The sequence below is a fragment of the Sinocyclocheilus grahami genome, unplaced genomic scaffold, assembly GCF_001515645.1.
Source record: "Sinocyclocheilus grahami isolate Dianchi unplaced genomic scaffold, SAMN03320097.WGS_v1.1 scaffold367.1, whole genome shotgun sequence".
In the NCBI taxonomy this organism is placed as follows: domain Eukaryota; kingdom Metazoa; phylum Chordata; class Actinopteri; order Cypriniformes; family Cyprinidae; genus Sinocyclocheilus; species Sinocyclocheilus grahami.
Genome location: NW_015505546.1, coordinates 248,060 through 265,334, shown reverse-complemented (window position 1 = coordinate 265,334; position 17,275 = coordinate 248,060). Strand labels below are relative to the sequence as shown.

The 17,275-nt window shown below is 39.1% G+C and overlaps 1 protein-coding gene across 1 annotated transcript in view; it reads left to right on the top strand.

Moving 5' to 3' along the window:
* LOC107549251 (ryanodine receptor 1-like) overlaps positions 1 to 6,268 on the top strand; it is an 80,762-nt gene extending 74,494 nt beyond the window's left edge. Inside the window, exons 81-91 of the mRNA XM_016230263.1 lie at positions 54 to 1,360; positions 1,804 to 1,883; positions 2,032 to 2,203; positions 2,328 to 2,414; positions 3,330 to 3,632; positions 3,978 to 4,108; positions 4,201 to 4,243; positions 4,335 to 4,468; positions 4,507 to 4,602; positions 4,694 to 4,745; positions 5,462 to 6,268. Of these exons, the coding sequence (XP_016085749.1) occupies positions 54 to 1,360; positions 1,804 to 1,883; positions 2,032 to 2,203; positions 2,328 to 2,414; positions 3,330 to 3,632; positions 3,978 to 4,108; positions 4,201 to 4,243; positions 4,335 to 4,468; positions 4,507 to 4,602; positions 4,694 to 4,745; positions 5,462 to 5,557 (2,501 nt within the window). The 3' untranslated portion in view covers positions 5,558 to 6,268. The remainder of the gene's footprint in view (positions 1 to 53; positions 1,361 to 1,803; positions 1,884 to 2,031; positions 2,204 to 2,327; positions 2,415 to 3,329; positions 3,633 to 3,977; positions 4,109 to 4,200; positions 4,244 to 4,334; positions 4,469 to 4,506; positions 4,603 to 4,693; positions 4,746 to 5,461) is intronic.
* The last annotated feature ends 11,007 nt before the right edge of the window (positions 6,269 to 17,275 follow it).

The following is a 17,275-nucleotide window of genomic DNA, read 5'->3' as shown; positions in this document are numbered from 1 at the left end:
CTGTAAAGCCACTTAAGTCATGATCTATAGCCTATTTTATTGTTTTATTACAGGTAATGTTGTGAATGGCACAATTGCTCGCCAGATGGTTGACATGCTGGTTGAGTCATCCAGCAATGTAGAGATGATTCTCAAGTTCTTCGACATGTTCCTCAAACTGAAGGATATTGTGGCATCGGATGCCTTCCGTGACTGTGTGACGGACCCTCGTGGCCTCATCTCCAAGAAGGACTTCTCCAAGGCTATGGACAGTCAGAAGCAGTACACACCATCTGAGATCCAGTTCCTGCTCTCTTGCTCTGAAGCAGATGAGAACGAGATGATCAATTTTGAGGAGTTTGCTGATCGCTTCCAAGAGCCAGCCAAAGACATTGGCTTCAACATTGCTGTGCTACTCACCAACCTGTCTGAGCACGTTCCTCATGACACCCGCTTGCAGAACTTTTTGGAGCAAGCTGAGAGTGTGCTGAACTACTTCCGACCCTTCCTGGGCCGTATCGAGATCATGGGCGCCTGCAAGAGGATCGAACGCATCTACTTTGAAATCAGCGAGGCCAACCGCAACCAGTGGGAAATGCCTCAGGTCAGAGAGTCCAAGCGGCAGTTCATCTTTGATGTCGTCAATGAGGGTGGTGAGTCTGAGAAGATGGAGCTCTTTGTGAACTTCTGCGAGGACACCATCTTTGAGATGAACATTGCCTCGCAGATCTCAGAGCAGGAGGAGGAGGTGATCGAAGATGAGGATGAAGAAGATGAGGAGAAGAGCATTGGTGGCGGAAATGGAGAGGGAGAAGGAGAAGGGAATGGAGAAGCAGCACCACCTGAATCCAGCTCAGCCTTTGCAGACTTCATCAAGAGCGTAATGAATTTCATTAACCTCTTCACTTTCCGCAATCTCAGACGTCGTTACCGCAAAATCAGGAAAATGACCATAAAGGACATGATTGTTGGTCTGGTGATGTTGCTCTATACTGTCCTCTTTGGCATCCTGCACTTCATCTACAGCGTCTGCCGAGGTTTCTTCATGCTCATCTGGAACACTCTCTTCGGAGGAGGTCTGGTGGAGGGAGCTAAGAAGATGACATTCACAGAGATTCTGACTAACATGCCAGACCCAACTCAAGATGAGGTGCACGGTGACCTTCCACCTGAGCCAGGAGCAAGAAAAGCACAAGAATCAGGTGGAGCTGCTGAGGGAGAGGAGGGAACAGGAGGAGGAGAGGAGGAAGCCGAAGAGGGAGAAGAGGATGATGGTGGAAGACCAGGTTTTGGTCCTCACGGCGGTCTAGGAGATATGGGAGAAACTGAGCCAGAGGAGCCTCCGACTCCAGAAGGCAGCCCACTGCTGAAGAGGAAGCTGGTGAGAAGAATCTTTTTGAGTGTTTAGTCTAAAGATGCGGTCGGTCATAGTTACTTTTGTTCGGCAAATTTTCACACCCGAAATTTGGTCATTTCAGAAGGAATTACTTAGTCAGCAATTTAATTTGAAGGTAAAATATTTCCCCATGATTTTTACAATGTTTACAATTTGATCACATGGATATCTGTGACTTCTGTAAGAGTGGTGCTTCATAATCACAACACTATAGGCAGTAGACTATGGATCTTTTTAACCTGTGAAATTTTGTCCAAATTGTACTAATGTGAGAATAAACATCCAGCATGTGGATAGTTCCTCACCATGTTTTCACGTTGTTATCTTTCAGTTTGTCAAATATAATGGTGCTTCTTGCTTTGTAGACTCATAATCTAAATCTCTTAATCTATATATTCTTCTCCTTAATGTTTGGCCGGATATTTCAGGTGAGTGAAGAAGCAGAGGGAGAAGCAGTAGAAGAGGAGAAAGTAGAGGAAGAAGCAGCCCCTGAACCCGAAAAAGCAGAGTAAGTAATGGAGAATTGAAAAAATGATCAAACTAATTTCTTTTACCATAAAAAGTATTTCGTTGGTGAACTGTTGTGAAGCCATATTCATCACAACACATAGACATTGTGCTGTTGTTGCTTTGACTTATCCTTCTGTCCATCAAAGTGCTGAAAATGGAGAAAAGGCCGAGAAGGAGGCAGAACCAGAGCCAGAGGAAAAACCAGATGAAGAGCAAGAGGAGAAAAAGACAAAGGCTAAAGCAAAGAAAGGCAAGAAGAAAGAGGAAGAGGGCTTTGAACTATGGAATGAACTTGAAGTCCAAAGAAACAAGTTCATGGTAATTATATTATAGTTATTTATCTGTGTACATCTTATAATATTATATTATTATGAAAATTTTTCTTTCATCATTTTTTTATTCTAACTGCATTTAAAAGTCAAACCACTTTCTCTTCTTCTAGAACTATTTGTCTCGTAATTTCTACAACCTGCGCTTCCTGGCTCTCTTCATCGCCTTTGCACTCAACTTCATTCTGCTCTTCTACAGGGTCAGTATGATTTTAAAGTGCCCCTATTATGGGTAATGAAAGGTTCATATTTTGATTTTGGGAGTCCACAAGTACAGGTTGACATGCATGCAAGGTCAAAAAACACTTTCATTGTCTTATAATATGCATTTATTTTGACCTTATTGCTCAACGACTCCCAAACGATTCGCTCAACGATTCATTTTTCCAAACCCCTCCTTTGCCTGACGCTAATCTGCGGTGATTGGTCCGATTGGTCTCATTTTCATTTCATCATGCCTGTAATGCCTGATAAAGCAGCGTTTGTGAGCACAGTGCTGCTTTGTGTACAGCGTTACCTGGGAAACCACTATTCTAACCACTCCAAAAGCTGCACCTAGTGGCAGAGAATGAATTTGCATTTTCATTCAGACCCACGCAAAAAGTTTTCCTAAGTCAAGTTTTCCTAAGTCTGCGCGGAATAAATGGGCGGGCAATATGCTAATGTTTCATGTTGACCTCAACATGAAATGGCTTGGGATTCCTTTTAAAAATGCACTTTCAGATACACGGTGCACTTCCAGATTTAAAACTTTGCAGGATGTTTTCATTCACTTAGAGCTGTGTAACACTGCATGAAAGGTAATTTTCAAAAGTCCATAATAGGGACACTTTAAAACAGGGCTTTTCAAACTTTGGTCTTGGGTCTTTATTATGCTTTCTAAAGACTTGTTAGTGAGGTGTTTAATTGCAATTTAACAGAAATTTTTTTATTAAATAATTAATTACATGAAAATATATGACTGCCGTTGTATTTTAGGAAGAGGGTCCCTCTCAATCATAGTTGTGGGGTCCTTGGTATTAAACAGTTTGCGAACCCCTGCAATAAAATACCATGTGATTCCCTGTAATTTGTTTCAAGAACATATTTGATTGAAGCTAGCCATTCCTCCCTAGGTATCTGACAGCCCGCCTGGAGTAGAGGAGGATTTTGAGGGTTCGGCTGTGTTTGAGGGTTCTGGCATATTTGAGGGCTCTGGTGTGTTTGAAGGCTCTGGTGTGTTTGAGGGATCTGGGATCTTTGAGGGCTCTGCTGGAGAAGCTGAAGGTTCTGGAATGGAGGAGAATGAAGAGGAAGAAGGGTTTGTCTACTACTTCCTGGAGGAGAGCACTGGATATATGGAGCCCGCTTTGGCCTTTTTTTCCATCTTACACACCATCATTTCCTTCCTGTGCATCATCGGCTACAACTGTCTGAAGGTCTGGAGCTCACTGGATTCTGTTATCATTTACTCACCCTCATGTCATTTCAAACCTGCATGACGTTCTTTCTTCTGTGAAACATTAGGAGAAATTTAATAGTGTCCACAGAAAGGACCAAAAAGCACCATGGAAGTGTCATAAATGTGGTCCATACGACTTGTACACAATATTCTATATGTCTTCTGAAGCCATACAATAGCTTTGTGTGAGAAACGGATCAAAATTTACATATTCCTTCCCTTCAGGCGAGTAAATGATGACAGAAATTTCATTTTGGTGTGAAATATTCCTTTTCGTTTGGTTAAGCTAGTGTGAGCTGCTAACGTTTTCTTCCATGTCCAGGTTCCTTTGGTCATCTTTAAGAGAGAGAAGGAACTGGCCCGAAAACTGGAGTTTGACGGTCTGTACGTAACTGAACAACCAGAAGATGACGACATCAAGGGCCAATGGGACAGACTTGTTCTCAATACACCGTAATATTACTATATTATTATTATTTATAAATTTATAAACAAGTATCCTTGTGAAGACTCTGAAATGGCATTTCCTTTTATTCTCCACTCAGGTCTTTCCCGAACAACTACTGGGACAAATTTGTGAAGAGAAAGGTCAGGGGCGCGCTATGCTGGTTTTTGCTGATGTTTCATGTATTGAGAGATGTCGGTGACTGAGTGTGTCTATGGTGTGTCTGTGTTGTAGGTGCTAGAGAAGTATGGCGATATCTACGGTAGAGAAAGAATCGCTGAACTTCTGGGCATGGATCTAGCATCCCTTGATGTCAGCGCTATGACACACGAGAAGAAGCCTCAGCATGATCCCTCAATATTCACATGGTACAGAATTTTTTTTTTTTTTTTTTTTCAAAGACTAAGTGTTTCATCTGTGGAATTGGAAGTGACTACTTTGATTCGACTCCGCATGGCTTCGAGACGCACACGATGGAGGAGCACAATTTAGCCAACTACATGTAAGTGTGATACTTTTGTTTATTCAGAAATGGTGAGAGCTAATATTTTGTTTCCTCATTTTGAAATCATGTTTTTTTTTCTGTCATGTAGGTTCTTCCTGATGTATTTAATCAATAAAGACGAAACAGAACACACAGGACAAGTCAGTGTTGTTTTATTTTTAACTCTGTCCAAAATTGTCTTTCTGTACCAAATAAAAATTAAATTAAATAAAAAACTTAACTAAGAGTTTACTTTGCATATAAGAGGGTATACATTATAAATATATATACACTAACGTTCAAAGGTTTGGGTCAGTAAGATTGTTTATGCTCACCAAGGCTGCATTTATTTGATCAAAATACAGTCAAAACAGTAATATTGTGAAATATCGCATTTTAAACAACTGTTTTATGTCAGTCATTACTCCAGTCTTCAGTTTCAAATGATCTTTCAGAAATCATTTTAATGTGCTGGTTTGGTGCTCAAAAATATTTCTTAATAATTTCAGTGTTAAAAAAAATATGTATATTTTTTTTTATATTTGTGGAAATGTACATTTTTTCAGGGTTCTTTGATGAACAGAACATTTACTGCATTTATCATTACCTCATAATGGCAATTATATATATATATATATATATATATATATATAATATCTATACATATATACATATATACATAAATGTACTTAGTGTCTCTTTTGATCAATTTAAGGTGTCCTTGCTTAAGTATTAATTTATTTCAAACAAAATCTTTCTGACCCCAAAATATGAACAGTAGTGTTTGTATATTAAAATTTCAATAATAAACTATTTTAATTTTCTCAATATTTTACTTAATTTGCAATATATTCATTTAAATTTTCTCTCTTTCTAGGAGTCATATGTATGGAAAATGTACCAGGAGCGATGCTGGGACTTCTTCCCAGCTGGTGACTGTTTCAGGAAGCAGTATGAGGATCAACTTGGCTAATTCTACAGCCTTGAAAGTGTGTGTTTGTTTACAAGTATCATTTCAGGAATGAGGGTCAAAGAGGAAATTATGAAAAACAAGCAAAAGAAGGGAACAAGAGATAAATGACCAAGTGCAGCCTTGATTTGACTCTCACAACCCTCATCTTCAGCCAACCTATCACACAGACCACACAAACTCACTCATAATATTTAAAACCTTTGATTTCCCCGTGTTTGACTAAACGAGAGAAAAAGATCTAAGACTGAGCATCAGAAGAAAGCATTTTAAACTGTATACATATATACACACTACATGGCCTTTACTTTTTAAATCAAATCAAGCCTAAATGAACAAACACTCCTAAACAAAGCCTTCCTTTCCTCTCTGTTTTGTTTGTCACTATGAATCTAAAAAATCTCAGTGCCTAATGTTGAATCTTAACTGTACATTGAGGATTTAAGTATGATTTTATTGATAGTCTACATAGCGATCTTTTTATGTGTGGAGCAGCTGTCTAGATCTTATAATCTTAGCTTATATAAATATAGCTTTGTTTATGTTTATTTATTCATGTATACCACAGAAATATAGCCATATGAGTGGTAGCATCCTGCTCTGTGACTTATATATAGAGCATTTTGCCATTAAATATTAAGCCAGGCTTTTTCCCTGGCATGTCGAGCGAATGTGAGATTGCGTGCAACTGAAATATCTTAACACCATTTTAATCTTGAGAGGAAAGTGTTACAACCCCAATATTTCTTTCCCGCCTCTGTTTCAAGTTTCAGAGAATTACAAATGGTCTCATGAGACGTTTTATCTTTGTAAAAATGTGAAACCACCTGTTTTGCACTCTAAAGTCTTATAATGGGATGCTGTATCCTTGCCAAGCACACACTTCCATGGTGTCCTGCTACAAAATGCTATATTACAAATATAGAGAGGGGGAGAGAGTTTGTGGGTCATTTGTTTTATTAAAATCGTCCTCTCTAGATTTACAAGACAATGTCCTTTTACTCTGAATATGGGAAAGAAGTACTATCATGACTATATGCACACTATTATTTATGTTGCTATACTGTCATTTAAGACCTTGACATGAACTGTGTCGTTCAGATAGCAAGACTGCAACTTAATTTATCCATTTAAATACATAGATTATATATTTTTGTTGTAGCTCTAAACAATTAAGATACTCTGAAGTCATTACGCCACAAGTGAGTATTTATGTACCTTTTTTTTGGGGGGGGGGGGGGGGATAGGGGCAGATTGGGGGGGGGGGGGGGGGGTATAGGTCAGAATTTAGTAGAAAAGTGAAAAAGGAATGTGAGTTAGATTAAGTTAACATAGAGGTAGCAAAGACAATGTGTTTTTGCCTTTTAGATTTTTATTCTTCTTTTTGGCGAGATCTCACACTTTATTTTTGTCGAATATAGATAGTCGTAGGTCTCTGATATTTGTGCATCAGACGTCTCCAAGCAACTGATACAAACTCACAAGTGCATGTTCCACCTTGTGCGTTCTGCTGACATGTTGTGACAGCACATTAAGAGCGTGTGTTGAGGTGTGTTTTGCTTTGAGAGCTTACAGAGGGCAGAAATCAACTATCTTCTCTGGATCTGACTGTGTATCAGGCTGAATCCTGTGTTTCAATGCACATTAAACAGATTCCAATATTTTAAGAGCATTGCTGTCTGAACTCTTTTGTTTGCCATGAAAGTTTATTGTCTTTGTGTAATTTGTGCTTGATTAATGCCTGTATGTTCTTATATGTTCCTATAAGATTTTTATCTATAATACATCTTCAATAATTGTAGCAACAGCAATCAATAAGGATGCATTGTAAATATGAAATTCTACTGGTATTTTACAGAAATATATGGATAAGTATATTAACATTACCCCAGTAGGTGACGACAAGTGACTGTCACAATGAATGAGTCATTGAATCAGTGAATCATTAAACCAATTCATTCAAACACACTGATTTGCTCAGGAACAAATCGTATGACTGTGTTTATAAGTGAGTCTGTCAGACTCTGTTCCATGTCTCCTGTTGTGTTTTCCTCCCCCACGTGCTCCAGTTTGATTATTATGCCCATATTTGTTTTTTCCTGTTCCTGTCCCGATTTAGTTCTATCAGTTCCAGCTGTGTTTAATTAATTGTCCCATTAGCTCCCTTGTTATTAAATTGATGTGAACATGTGTCCTTAATAGCGACACCCATTGTGCCCGAGGATCTTGAGGAGCCAGGCCCATCCATTCCCCCTTCCGTGCACCAAGAGTGCTGAGCGAGGCAGTGCTACAAAACCAAGAGGAAACGACAAAAGCCATTAATGACCTAAATGATCAACATAACGAATGTATTGACTCAAATCAACGAGTCTCTGAAACAGATTGCCTCTTGCACAAATGCAATTGCTAATAAACTATAAAACTTTGACTAATGTGACTGTTTCAGTTATGTGTTCCCACCAAGCTGCAAAACACAAAATGAAATAAATCTCTGTAATGTTTCTGAGCTCGGCCAATGGCCAGACTTACCTAAAATGTCTGTATAATCCTCTGTCTTGTCTGAATGGCAGCGGCATTAGGAGGTGGCAGGGGAACTGCATCGAGCATAGGACCATCAGGTCTGGGGGGTTCCTGCAGAGGCCAGATGGCCAAGTTGTGTAGCACAGTTTCCCAACTGGGGCGCCTTGTAAAAAAAAATCATTTTTTAATATTTTTAAATTGCTAAAATGTTCAAAAAAGCATTATTATATAATATCCATTTTTTATGTCGCCAATAATTAGAGATGCACCGAAATTTTGGCTGCCGAAAATTAGTTCACCGCTCAGGTTTCACTTTCACGTGGTGTAACGCTCTGCGTATTATCCCGCTCTATGCGTGTGCACTCCGCTCAGTCGCTCCACTCATACACCGTTCATGCAAATCGGAAACAGCAAAGTCCACTCAAAAATTGAGCCGACAGGAAACATCGATGTAGTACAGTATTGTTTCTGTCTGCAATAGCCCTACTGTGCTGTAACATAGTGTGGTAAATGGGCAACTCTGGTAACGCTGCGGCTGCCCTCTCATTCATTGATCTGCTAACCGCTATGTTATGCTCGAGTGTTCTGATAATAATAGCTTTCGAGGACTAAACATTATTTGGATAATTGGTAAAAAAATAAAAAAAAGTTAAATATCTTAACCCTACTGTTAGATCTAAAAAAAACTAAAAAACTAAAAACTTTAGTTTTAGAAAAACTAAAAAGCAATGTATTTAATTCGAAGGCCTGTCGTTATTTTTTATTTGTGCTATCATTATTAATTTCTTTATTTGTTCTTATTTTATTACTGACTGCTTACTTGTCATTTTTTATTCAATTCAAAGATTGAAATCAAGCTATCTCGTGCTACTGCACCAAATTTTAAAAAATTGTAAAACTGTAAAATAAAAATAAAAAACACTGAGTGAGCAAAACTTTGTGAGTTAGCTAGTTATAATGGTAATTAAATAATGTTTACATATGTATAAAAGCCTACATTAAAATCTGTTATATAAATTGGTCTCTTTATTAGAAATTAGCCTACTGATTGCCACCATTGATGGACAAATTTTTTAATAATATTAAAAATATCTGTATTACATTATATTCTGCAGTTCTTCCCTGTTGTACCGAATATCTATACTTTTCAAATTATCATATCGAAGTTAGAAATTCAAATATTGTGACAAAATACAATTTGTAGGGTGCCACAAATTTGTTAAAATTTCCAAAGGGTCCACTGGTGTAGCACACTGCAAGCCATGATGATTTTGCACACCTTTTCTGGCCGATACTGCAGTGTCCCCCCTGTGCTTGACAGACACAGCCATTGTCCTTTCAGCAGACCTATTGCGCGCTCAACTGTGAGTGCTCATGGGCATGGTTGTACGCCTGTTCCTGCTCGGTCCTCGGGTTGGTTAGGGGGATCATTAGCCATCGCTTTAGTGGGTAACATTGATCACCTAACAATGAGATATTTTTAAGTAATTGTGCATAGCCCTGCAATAGCATTTTAAACATGTTGTTGCCCCAGGTCTTTAAAGGGGCCATATGATGCTTTTTTAAAGATCATTATTTGGTGTATTTGGTGTAACAGAAAATGTTGACATGCTTTAATGTTCAAAAAACACATTATGTGTGTCCCTGTTTCTAGCGTCGGCTGTTAAATGTCATTTCGTGTTCTGTGTTTCCCGTGTTCCTGTGTTCCCTGCTTTGTTTTCATTAAAGACTTTGGATTTTGCTTTACTCCTCGTCTCCTCGCTCCTTCGTTCCCGTGCTCCAAGTGTGAATCATGACAGAACAGCGGACTAAAACAGTAAGCGTCGCCCCTTTTCCCATGTTTTCGTTTTGAATAGTCTTTTGTTTTTCCGTTTTTCTCCCCGTGGTATAAGGACCACCCTGCTGTCAAGCTCGCCGGCCGCGGCGAAAACAAGCCTGCCGGCCGCGGCTCCCACAAGCCCGCCGGCCACTCCTGAGTCAAGTTTTCCGGCCGCTCCGAAGTCAAGCCCGCCGGCCGCCCCAGAGCTCGCTCCAGTGTCGGCTCCAGCCCTAGAGCTCGCTCCTGTGTCGGTTCCAGCCCCAGAGCTCACTCCTGTGTCGGCTCCAGCCACAGAGCTCGCTCCTGTGTCAGCTCCAGCCCCAGAGCGCACTCTAGTGAGGGCTCCTGTTCCCGAGTTTAGCCCACGGAGGGCTCCTGTTCTCGAGTTTAGCCCACGGAGGGCTCCTGTTCCCGAGTTTAGCCCACGGAGGGCTCCTGTTCTCGAGTTTAGCCCACGGAGGGCTCCTGTTCTCGAGTTTAGCCCACGGAGGGCTCCTGTTCCCGAGTTTAGCCCACGGAGGGCTCCTGTTCCCGAGTTTAGCCCACGGAGGGCTCCTGTTCCCAAGTTTAGCCCACGGAGGGCTCCTGTCCACGAGTTAGCCCAGTGAGGGCTCCTGTCCCCGAGTTTAGCCCAGTGAGGGCTCCTGTCCCTGAGTTTAGCCCAGTGAGGGCTCCTATTCCTGAGTTTAGCCCAGTGAGGGCTCCTGTCCCTGAGTTTAGCCCCCCTCCCCGTTGGATGTTGTGTGGTGCGAGAACACGCCTTCCAGGAGGGGGGAGTAATGTCAGACTCTGTTCCATGTCTCGTGTTGTGTTTTCCTCCCCCACGTGCTCCAGTTTGATTATTATGCCCATATTTGGTTTTTCCTGTTCCTGTCCCTATTTAGTTCTATCAGTTCCAGCTGTGTTTAATTAATTGTCCGATTACCTCCCTACCTTATTTAAGCCCTGTGTGTCCCTGTTTCTAGTGTCTGCTGTTAACTGTCATTTCGTATTCTATGTTTCCCGTGTTCCTGTGTTCCCTGCTTTGTTTTCATTAAAGACTTTGGATTTTGCTTTACTCCTCGTCTCCTCGTTCCTTCGTTCCCATGCTCCAAGTGTGAATCTTGACAGAGTCATTGAATAATTCACTCAACCGATTTGTTTAAACACACTGGAACAAAATAAGTTGCTGAATTCTGAACCACATACTAGCATACTACTATTACTATTTTTATAGTATCTTTCTATGACAGGAATAGTAATAGTAGTATGCTAGCATGCAGTTTCTGTTTAAGAGTCATTGAATTATCTGCTCAACTGATTAGTTCAAACACACTGATTCATTCAAGAAATAAAGTGGTTGTGTATAAGAGACAACTATGTTTCCTTCATAAAGAAAAATGGTATCTGTGAGGCTTTCCCATCAGGATTTAGACCGTATTGTGACAGAGCTAGAAAGTCCCAACACATGACGTGTCCTGTTGATTGACTCCACCAACGAATGGGAACGGCAGTGTAATCTGAAAGGAAGTGAGGTAATTGTATTTAAGGAGTAGTAAAAAGGAGGGAACGGTGATCGCAAATATCTGTGGTAAAAAGATGCAGGGTTATCCGCAAGTGCACACTTTGTATGGTGCTGGGCGATCGATTTAGTGTTTTGAGGAACGATTTCTCAGTCCAAGCTAAGGGTACCAGTGCTGAGTGTGTTCGGATTCGGGAGCTAAAGTGTGTGTTGCCCAGGTACCTTCCTTCATAGCCTCCAATTCGTCTTTCAAAGCTGGGTTCCAGCCGGCTGGCTGGCTTCGTCTGCACATATACACACCACTTGCTCTCACCACTTTCGTCACACACCTTCATTGTCCTTTGGTGTGTGAGTATATATAAAAAAAAATTCTATTATAAGCTGAACAGTTTCCTATATCAACCTTGTTTGAATGTATATTTATTTATTTATTTTCCCTTTTCCTTTGTGGTTATATCTATTGAGAACTGGACTCTTGAATCTATCAAATTGAATGCAGGAATAGAGTGGACCGGCATCACCCAATAGTTTTTTTTTCCTGCCCTCTCTCTCTTTGACGAGGTGTAAAGGTGTACCAGTGATGTAATGATTTTTGTTGGACAATTGTACTTTGCGCATATGAAAATATAATAGGACTTTGAACTAAAACCCTCAATTTCTTGTGCATTTATGCTGTTCATTTCTTTATTTTTGTGGTTGTTGAAAAGAGTGTAAACTTATTTTGGTTTGTAACCGGTGGCTTTTAGAGCTCATCTGGGTTTATTTAAATATTGACAGGCCTACTCCTGTCTGGCGCCCGGGGCCCACCACAGTTACAGTGTCATAGTACAGAGACTGCTCTCATCAGAGTTACAAATGACCTGTTCTTATCATCCGATCGTGGTTGTATCTCTCTATTAGTGCTACTGGATCTTAGTGCTGTGTTTGACACTATCGACAACAACATTCTTTTGAATAGACTAGAAAATTATGTTGGCATTATTGGAATTGCATTGGCATGGTTTACGTCATACTTATCTGACCGTCATCAATTCGTAGCAGTGAATGATGAGGTATCATATCATTCACAAGTGCAGTATGGAGTACCACAAGGCTCATTACTAGGCCCGTTGCTTTTCACGCTTTACTTATTACCCTTGGGCTATCGTCAGGAAACATGGTATTAGCTTTCACTGTTATGCTGATGATACTCAGCTCTATATTTCTTCACGGCCATATTCAGCATACCAATTTGCTAAACTAACGGAATATTTATATAAAAAACTGGGTTGTAATTTCCTACAGTTAAGTTCTGAAAAAAAAACAGAAGTGTTCATTATCGGACTAAAAGACCTCCGCATGTAATAAACTAAAACACTGTCTAACACTTGAGGGCTGCTCTGTCAATTCTTCGTCATACAGTTGGAAACCTAGGTGTGCTATTTGATAGCCACATTTCTAGCATTTGTAAAACCACATTTTTCCATCATAAATATATATCTTAATGATGACCATGCTCTCAATGTCAAAAGCAGAAACGTTAATTCATGCATTCATGACTTCAAGCTTAGATTATTGTAATGCTTTATTGGGTTGTTGCTCTGTGCGCTTAATAAACAAACTCCAGCTGGTCCAAAATGCAGCAACTAGAGTTCTTACTAGAACAATTCAGTATGACCATATTCGCCCCGTTCTGTCAACACTGCAGTGGCTCCCTATTGAACATTGTATACATTTTAAAATCTTGCTAATTACTTATAAAGCCCTGAATGGTTTAGCTCCTCAGTTCTTGAGTGAGCTCTTATCACATTATAGTCCTTCACGTATGCTGCGTCCTCAAAATTCTGGCCATTTGATAATACCTAGAATATCAAAATCAACTGCGGGTGGCAGATCCTTTTCCTATTTAGCGTCCAAACTCTGGAACAATCTACCTAGCATTGTTTGGGAGGCAGACACACTCTGTCAGTTTAAATCTCAATTAAAGATCTATCTCTTTAACCTGTACACATAACACACTATCACATTTCTATAGTTCAAATCTGTTAAAGGATTGTTAGGCTGCATTAATTAGGTCAATCGGCACAACACCATAGGCCAATCGGCATCGGCACAACACCATGGGAACCAGACAAGTCCACTGTATTATTCTAACTTGTTGCAGCCTGGAATTAAACCACGCCATGCTGGTTTCTTCTGGTCAGAGGAGAACTGGCCCCCCGACTGAGCCTGGTTTCTCCCAAGGTATTTTTCTCCATTTCTGTCACCAGTGGAGTTTTGATTCCTTGCCACTGGCACCTCTGGCTTGCTTAGTTTGGGACACTTAATTTCTGGCAATATTGTCGACTTGATTGCACAGATACTATTTGAAATTAACTGAGCTGGATTATGACATCAACTGACTTTAACTGAAAAAAATTAGTGTTTACTATTGTCCTCTTGCATTATCGACACACTATTTTCCCGTTTAATACTATATTTTCCTGTTTAATAAAGGTAAACAAAAAAATCTAATGAATTTATTGCTTTTATGACTGAGTCATTGAATAATTTACTCCAATGAACCAATTCATTCAAAAACACATTCAAAAACAGGAATGAATCCCCACCACATTACTGTTTGTTGTTTGGAGGCACGGCAAATCATTCTTCTTTGGCTTTATTTGAAAAACAGACAAAGTTAATGGCAACAGTTTACCTAAAATGTTGGTTAATCAATATTAATGTCGTTTACTGAACTGTTATATTAAAAGAAATACAAAAAAACAAAAAACTGTCATGCTATTTGAAACAACAACATTCTCTGTTATTGTACCATTACCACTATTGTACCACACTACACATAGATTTAAGTAATGTAATATCATATAAATTAACTACATCCTCAACAGAAGTTTTCTACATGCACATATTTTGGGGTGTGTTGTCTCTGAGCATTATAACTGCATTATCGTATTGAAACAGTTATATAACTAACAGACATAACAATAAAATAATTAAAAATAATAATGATGATTTGGAACAGCCTTTCTCAAACCTTCCCAAAGGGCTCCTAAAAAAACATGCCTGAAAATGCTTCAAACATGACTGCCTGTATGCTGACTGTATCTCAAGAAAAGGGCAAGGCATTGCTGATACTAGATGTGTTTTGAAACATTCAGTTAGTGATTCAGCACAAAAAAAAGAAGAAGTGATTCATTTGTGTAACAACATTATTCAGAATCTCTTTTTCGGTTTTCTTCCTGGTTCTACTTTTCAGGTTTCATGTAAATCTGCATGGTCAAGTGCTGATACTGCCCTCCACCTCAGTCTAGAGTTTGATATTCAGATCTGCTTTCAACTGTGGGAACCGAAGGTTTAAGGTGTATTTGAATGAGCATTGGTGTCATTTCTCCTGCTAGTTTAAGTCTCAGTTTGATATGCTGTAGAAGGAGGAAGATATTCAGCTATTCTACATTCACTTCTGAACATGAAACTCTAAACTCCCTAAAGACAAAACAAACAGTTCCTTTGTTTTCCTAAAATAAAATTATAAATTAATACTAATATAATCTCAGTTTGTACATTCTAATTGTTATTAATATCAGGAAAACATTATAGTTTGAAACTTCCACATCATTGCATTCTATTTTTATTCCCAATTTGTACAGTGTCCCAACTTTTTTGGAATCAGGTTTGTTGAAGAAGACATTAAAGTTCACACAATATTCTTCAACTTTATTTGAATACATGGCATTCACAACTCCTAGTGCATTTCAACATTTAGATTTAAGTGACGTACTAAGATAAATGCATTATTTTAATGATTCATTTTATTTTGTTATAATAAATTGTAATATTTATAATGCATTAAAATAAACTAACAAAATAAATATCATAATAATAATAGTGTATGTGTAATCAATTCTATAAAACTGAGATGGTCAGAAAAGAGGATCGTGTGACATTTAGTAAAACTCTTGTGACATTTATCCTCCGTCAGTGATTTGTATTGTGATGACTGTATTTGTTGAGTAACTTGGGATCATTTTAATAAAGCATACTTGTTCAATCCCTAAAATACTGGCGAATCATCTAGGTGTCATCCGCTCTCTTGTAACACTTGAGAATTTCCACATTCATTTTGTTTCTGTGGTCATCAAACTAAATGCAGTCTTATGTGATTTCTTTAGTAGTTTCTCATTTTGTCCATGAGCTCCTCCTGACACTATGAAGGGACAATGAGGACTAGTAAATGTTATCTTAAGTTCAGAAATGTTCATAAACCTCTTGAGGTGTTTATCAACTTATTCAGCTGTCCAGTGCTGACTTCTTTCCTACTTGAAGCAAAGGTTGTCTCCGGTGAGAAGGGTGTGTTTCAGTTGAGCTTATTGGCTGATTCATGAGTAAGAAAAAGTAGGTTAATAATGTTGACTTCAGCCATCAGTTTAGCAAACGTTTCGCAAGCAAAACAGACTGAGGAAAATCTGATATTGGTGGAATTGGTAAGCACACGTTTAGTGTTTATTAGATTGCTGTGTCATTAAGCTGTTAAAACAGTAATGTTAAATAATTTGAACGATGTATTTTTTTTCTAGTGTGATTTATTCTGTTATTTGAACAAAAATACAGCAAGACATGAATATTGTGAAATATTACAGTTTTAAATAACTGTGTTCTATTTAAATATGTTTAAAAATGTCATTTATTCATGTGAAGGCAAAGCTGAAGTCTTAGCAGCCATTACTCCAGTCTTCATTGTCACACAATCCTTCAGAACTCATTCTTATAAGTTGATTTTTTTTTTAATCATAGCTGAACTTGTTACGGGGCGGACAAGACGTGAGACGTGTGGATCCATGTGCAAGCTTTATTCTGAACAGAAGACAGAGACGTGGTCATAGCAGGCAGGGTCGAACAAAGGCAAACGGGTATATGGCGGGCAAAACACAAGAATAGTCCTAGGGCTAGCGTAGGTCACCAATTGGCAGACAGAATCACAGGGGCGAGACTAGACGGATAAATCCAGGGAGACAGGCAAATATCAGAACCGAGAAAACCGACAAGGCAAACCAAGGAAACACAGGAAGGATAACAGGAACTAGGAAAACTAACAGGCTAAGCAATACTCGGCTGTGAATGGTAGTTTGAGTGAGTGTAATATAGTGAGTGAGTGATGTGAAACAGCTGTGTGCAATCAGTGAAAACAGCTGTGTGCAATCCGTGCTGAGTGCAATCAGTGCAATGAATGATGGGATATGTAGTCCGGGATGATAAGCAACAGTAGTGTAGTGTGAGAGTCAATGTAATGGAAAGGGTGACCTCTGATGGTAAGCAGACGGAAGTTCATGGACCGGATGCGTGACAGAACTACTTAATATTCTTTGTGGAAATATTTCTTGTGGTTATTTTTTTTTTTTTTTCAGAATTCTTTGATGAATAGAAACCATTTATTTATAAAGGGGTCATATGATGTTGCTAAAAATAACATTATTTTGTGTATTTGGTGTAATGAAATGTGTTTATGCAGTTTAAGGTAAAAAAACCCCCATTATTTTCCACATACTGTACATTGTTTCTCCTCTATGCCCCGCCTTTCTGAAACGTGTCGATTTTTACAAAGCTCATCGGTCTGAAAAACAAGGTGTGCTGTGATTGGCCAGCCATCCAGTGCGTTGTGATTGGTCGAATACCTCAAGCGTGTGACGGAAATGTTAAGCCCTTACCATACTGTGATGCAGTGTCAGGCCGGAGCCATGATTCAAAAATATTAAAACCCGTTATAAACGAGACATTTGTTGCATCCAGTGGGGACATAATTATAGATTATAATTACTTATATTGTCTTTTTACGCGTTGCGTTGCATCACGCCGCGTAAACATAAAATGTCTACATTGAGAAAGGAAAAATTTAAATTGCATC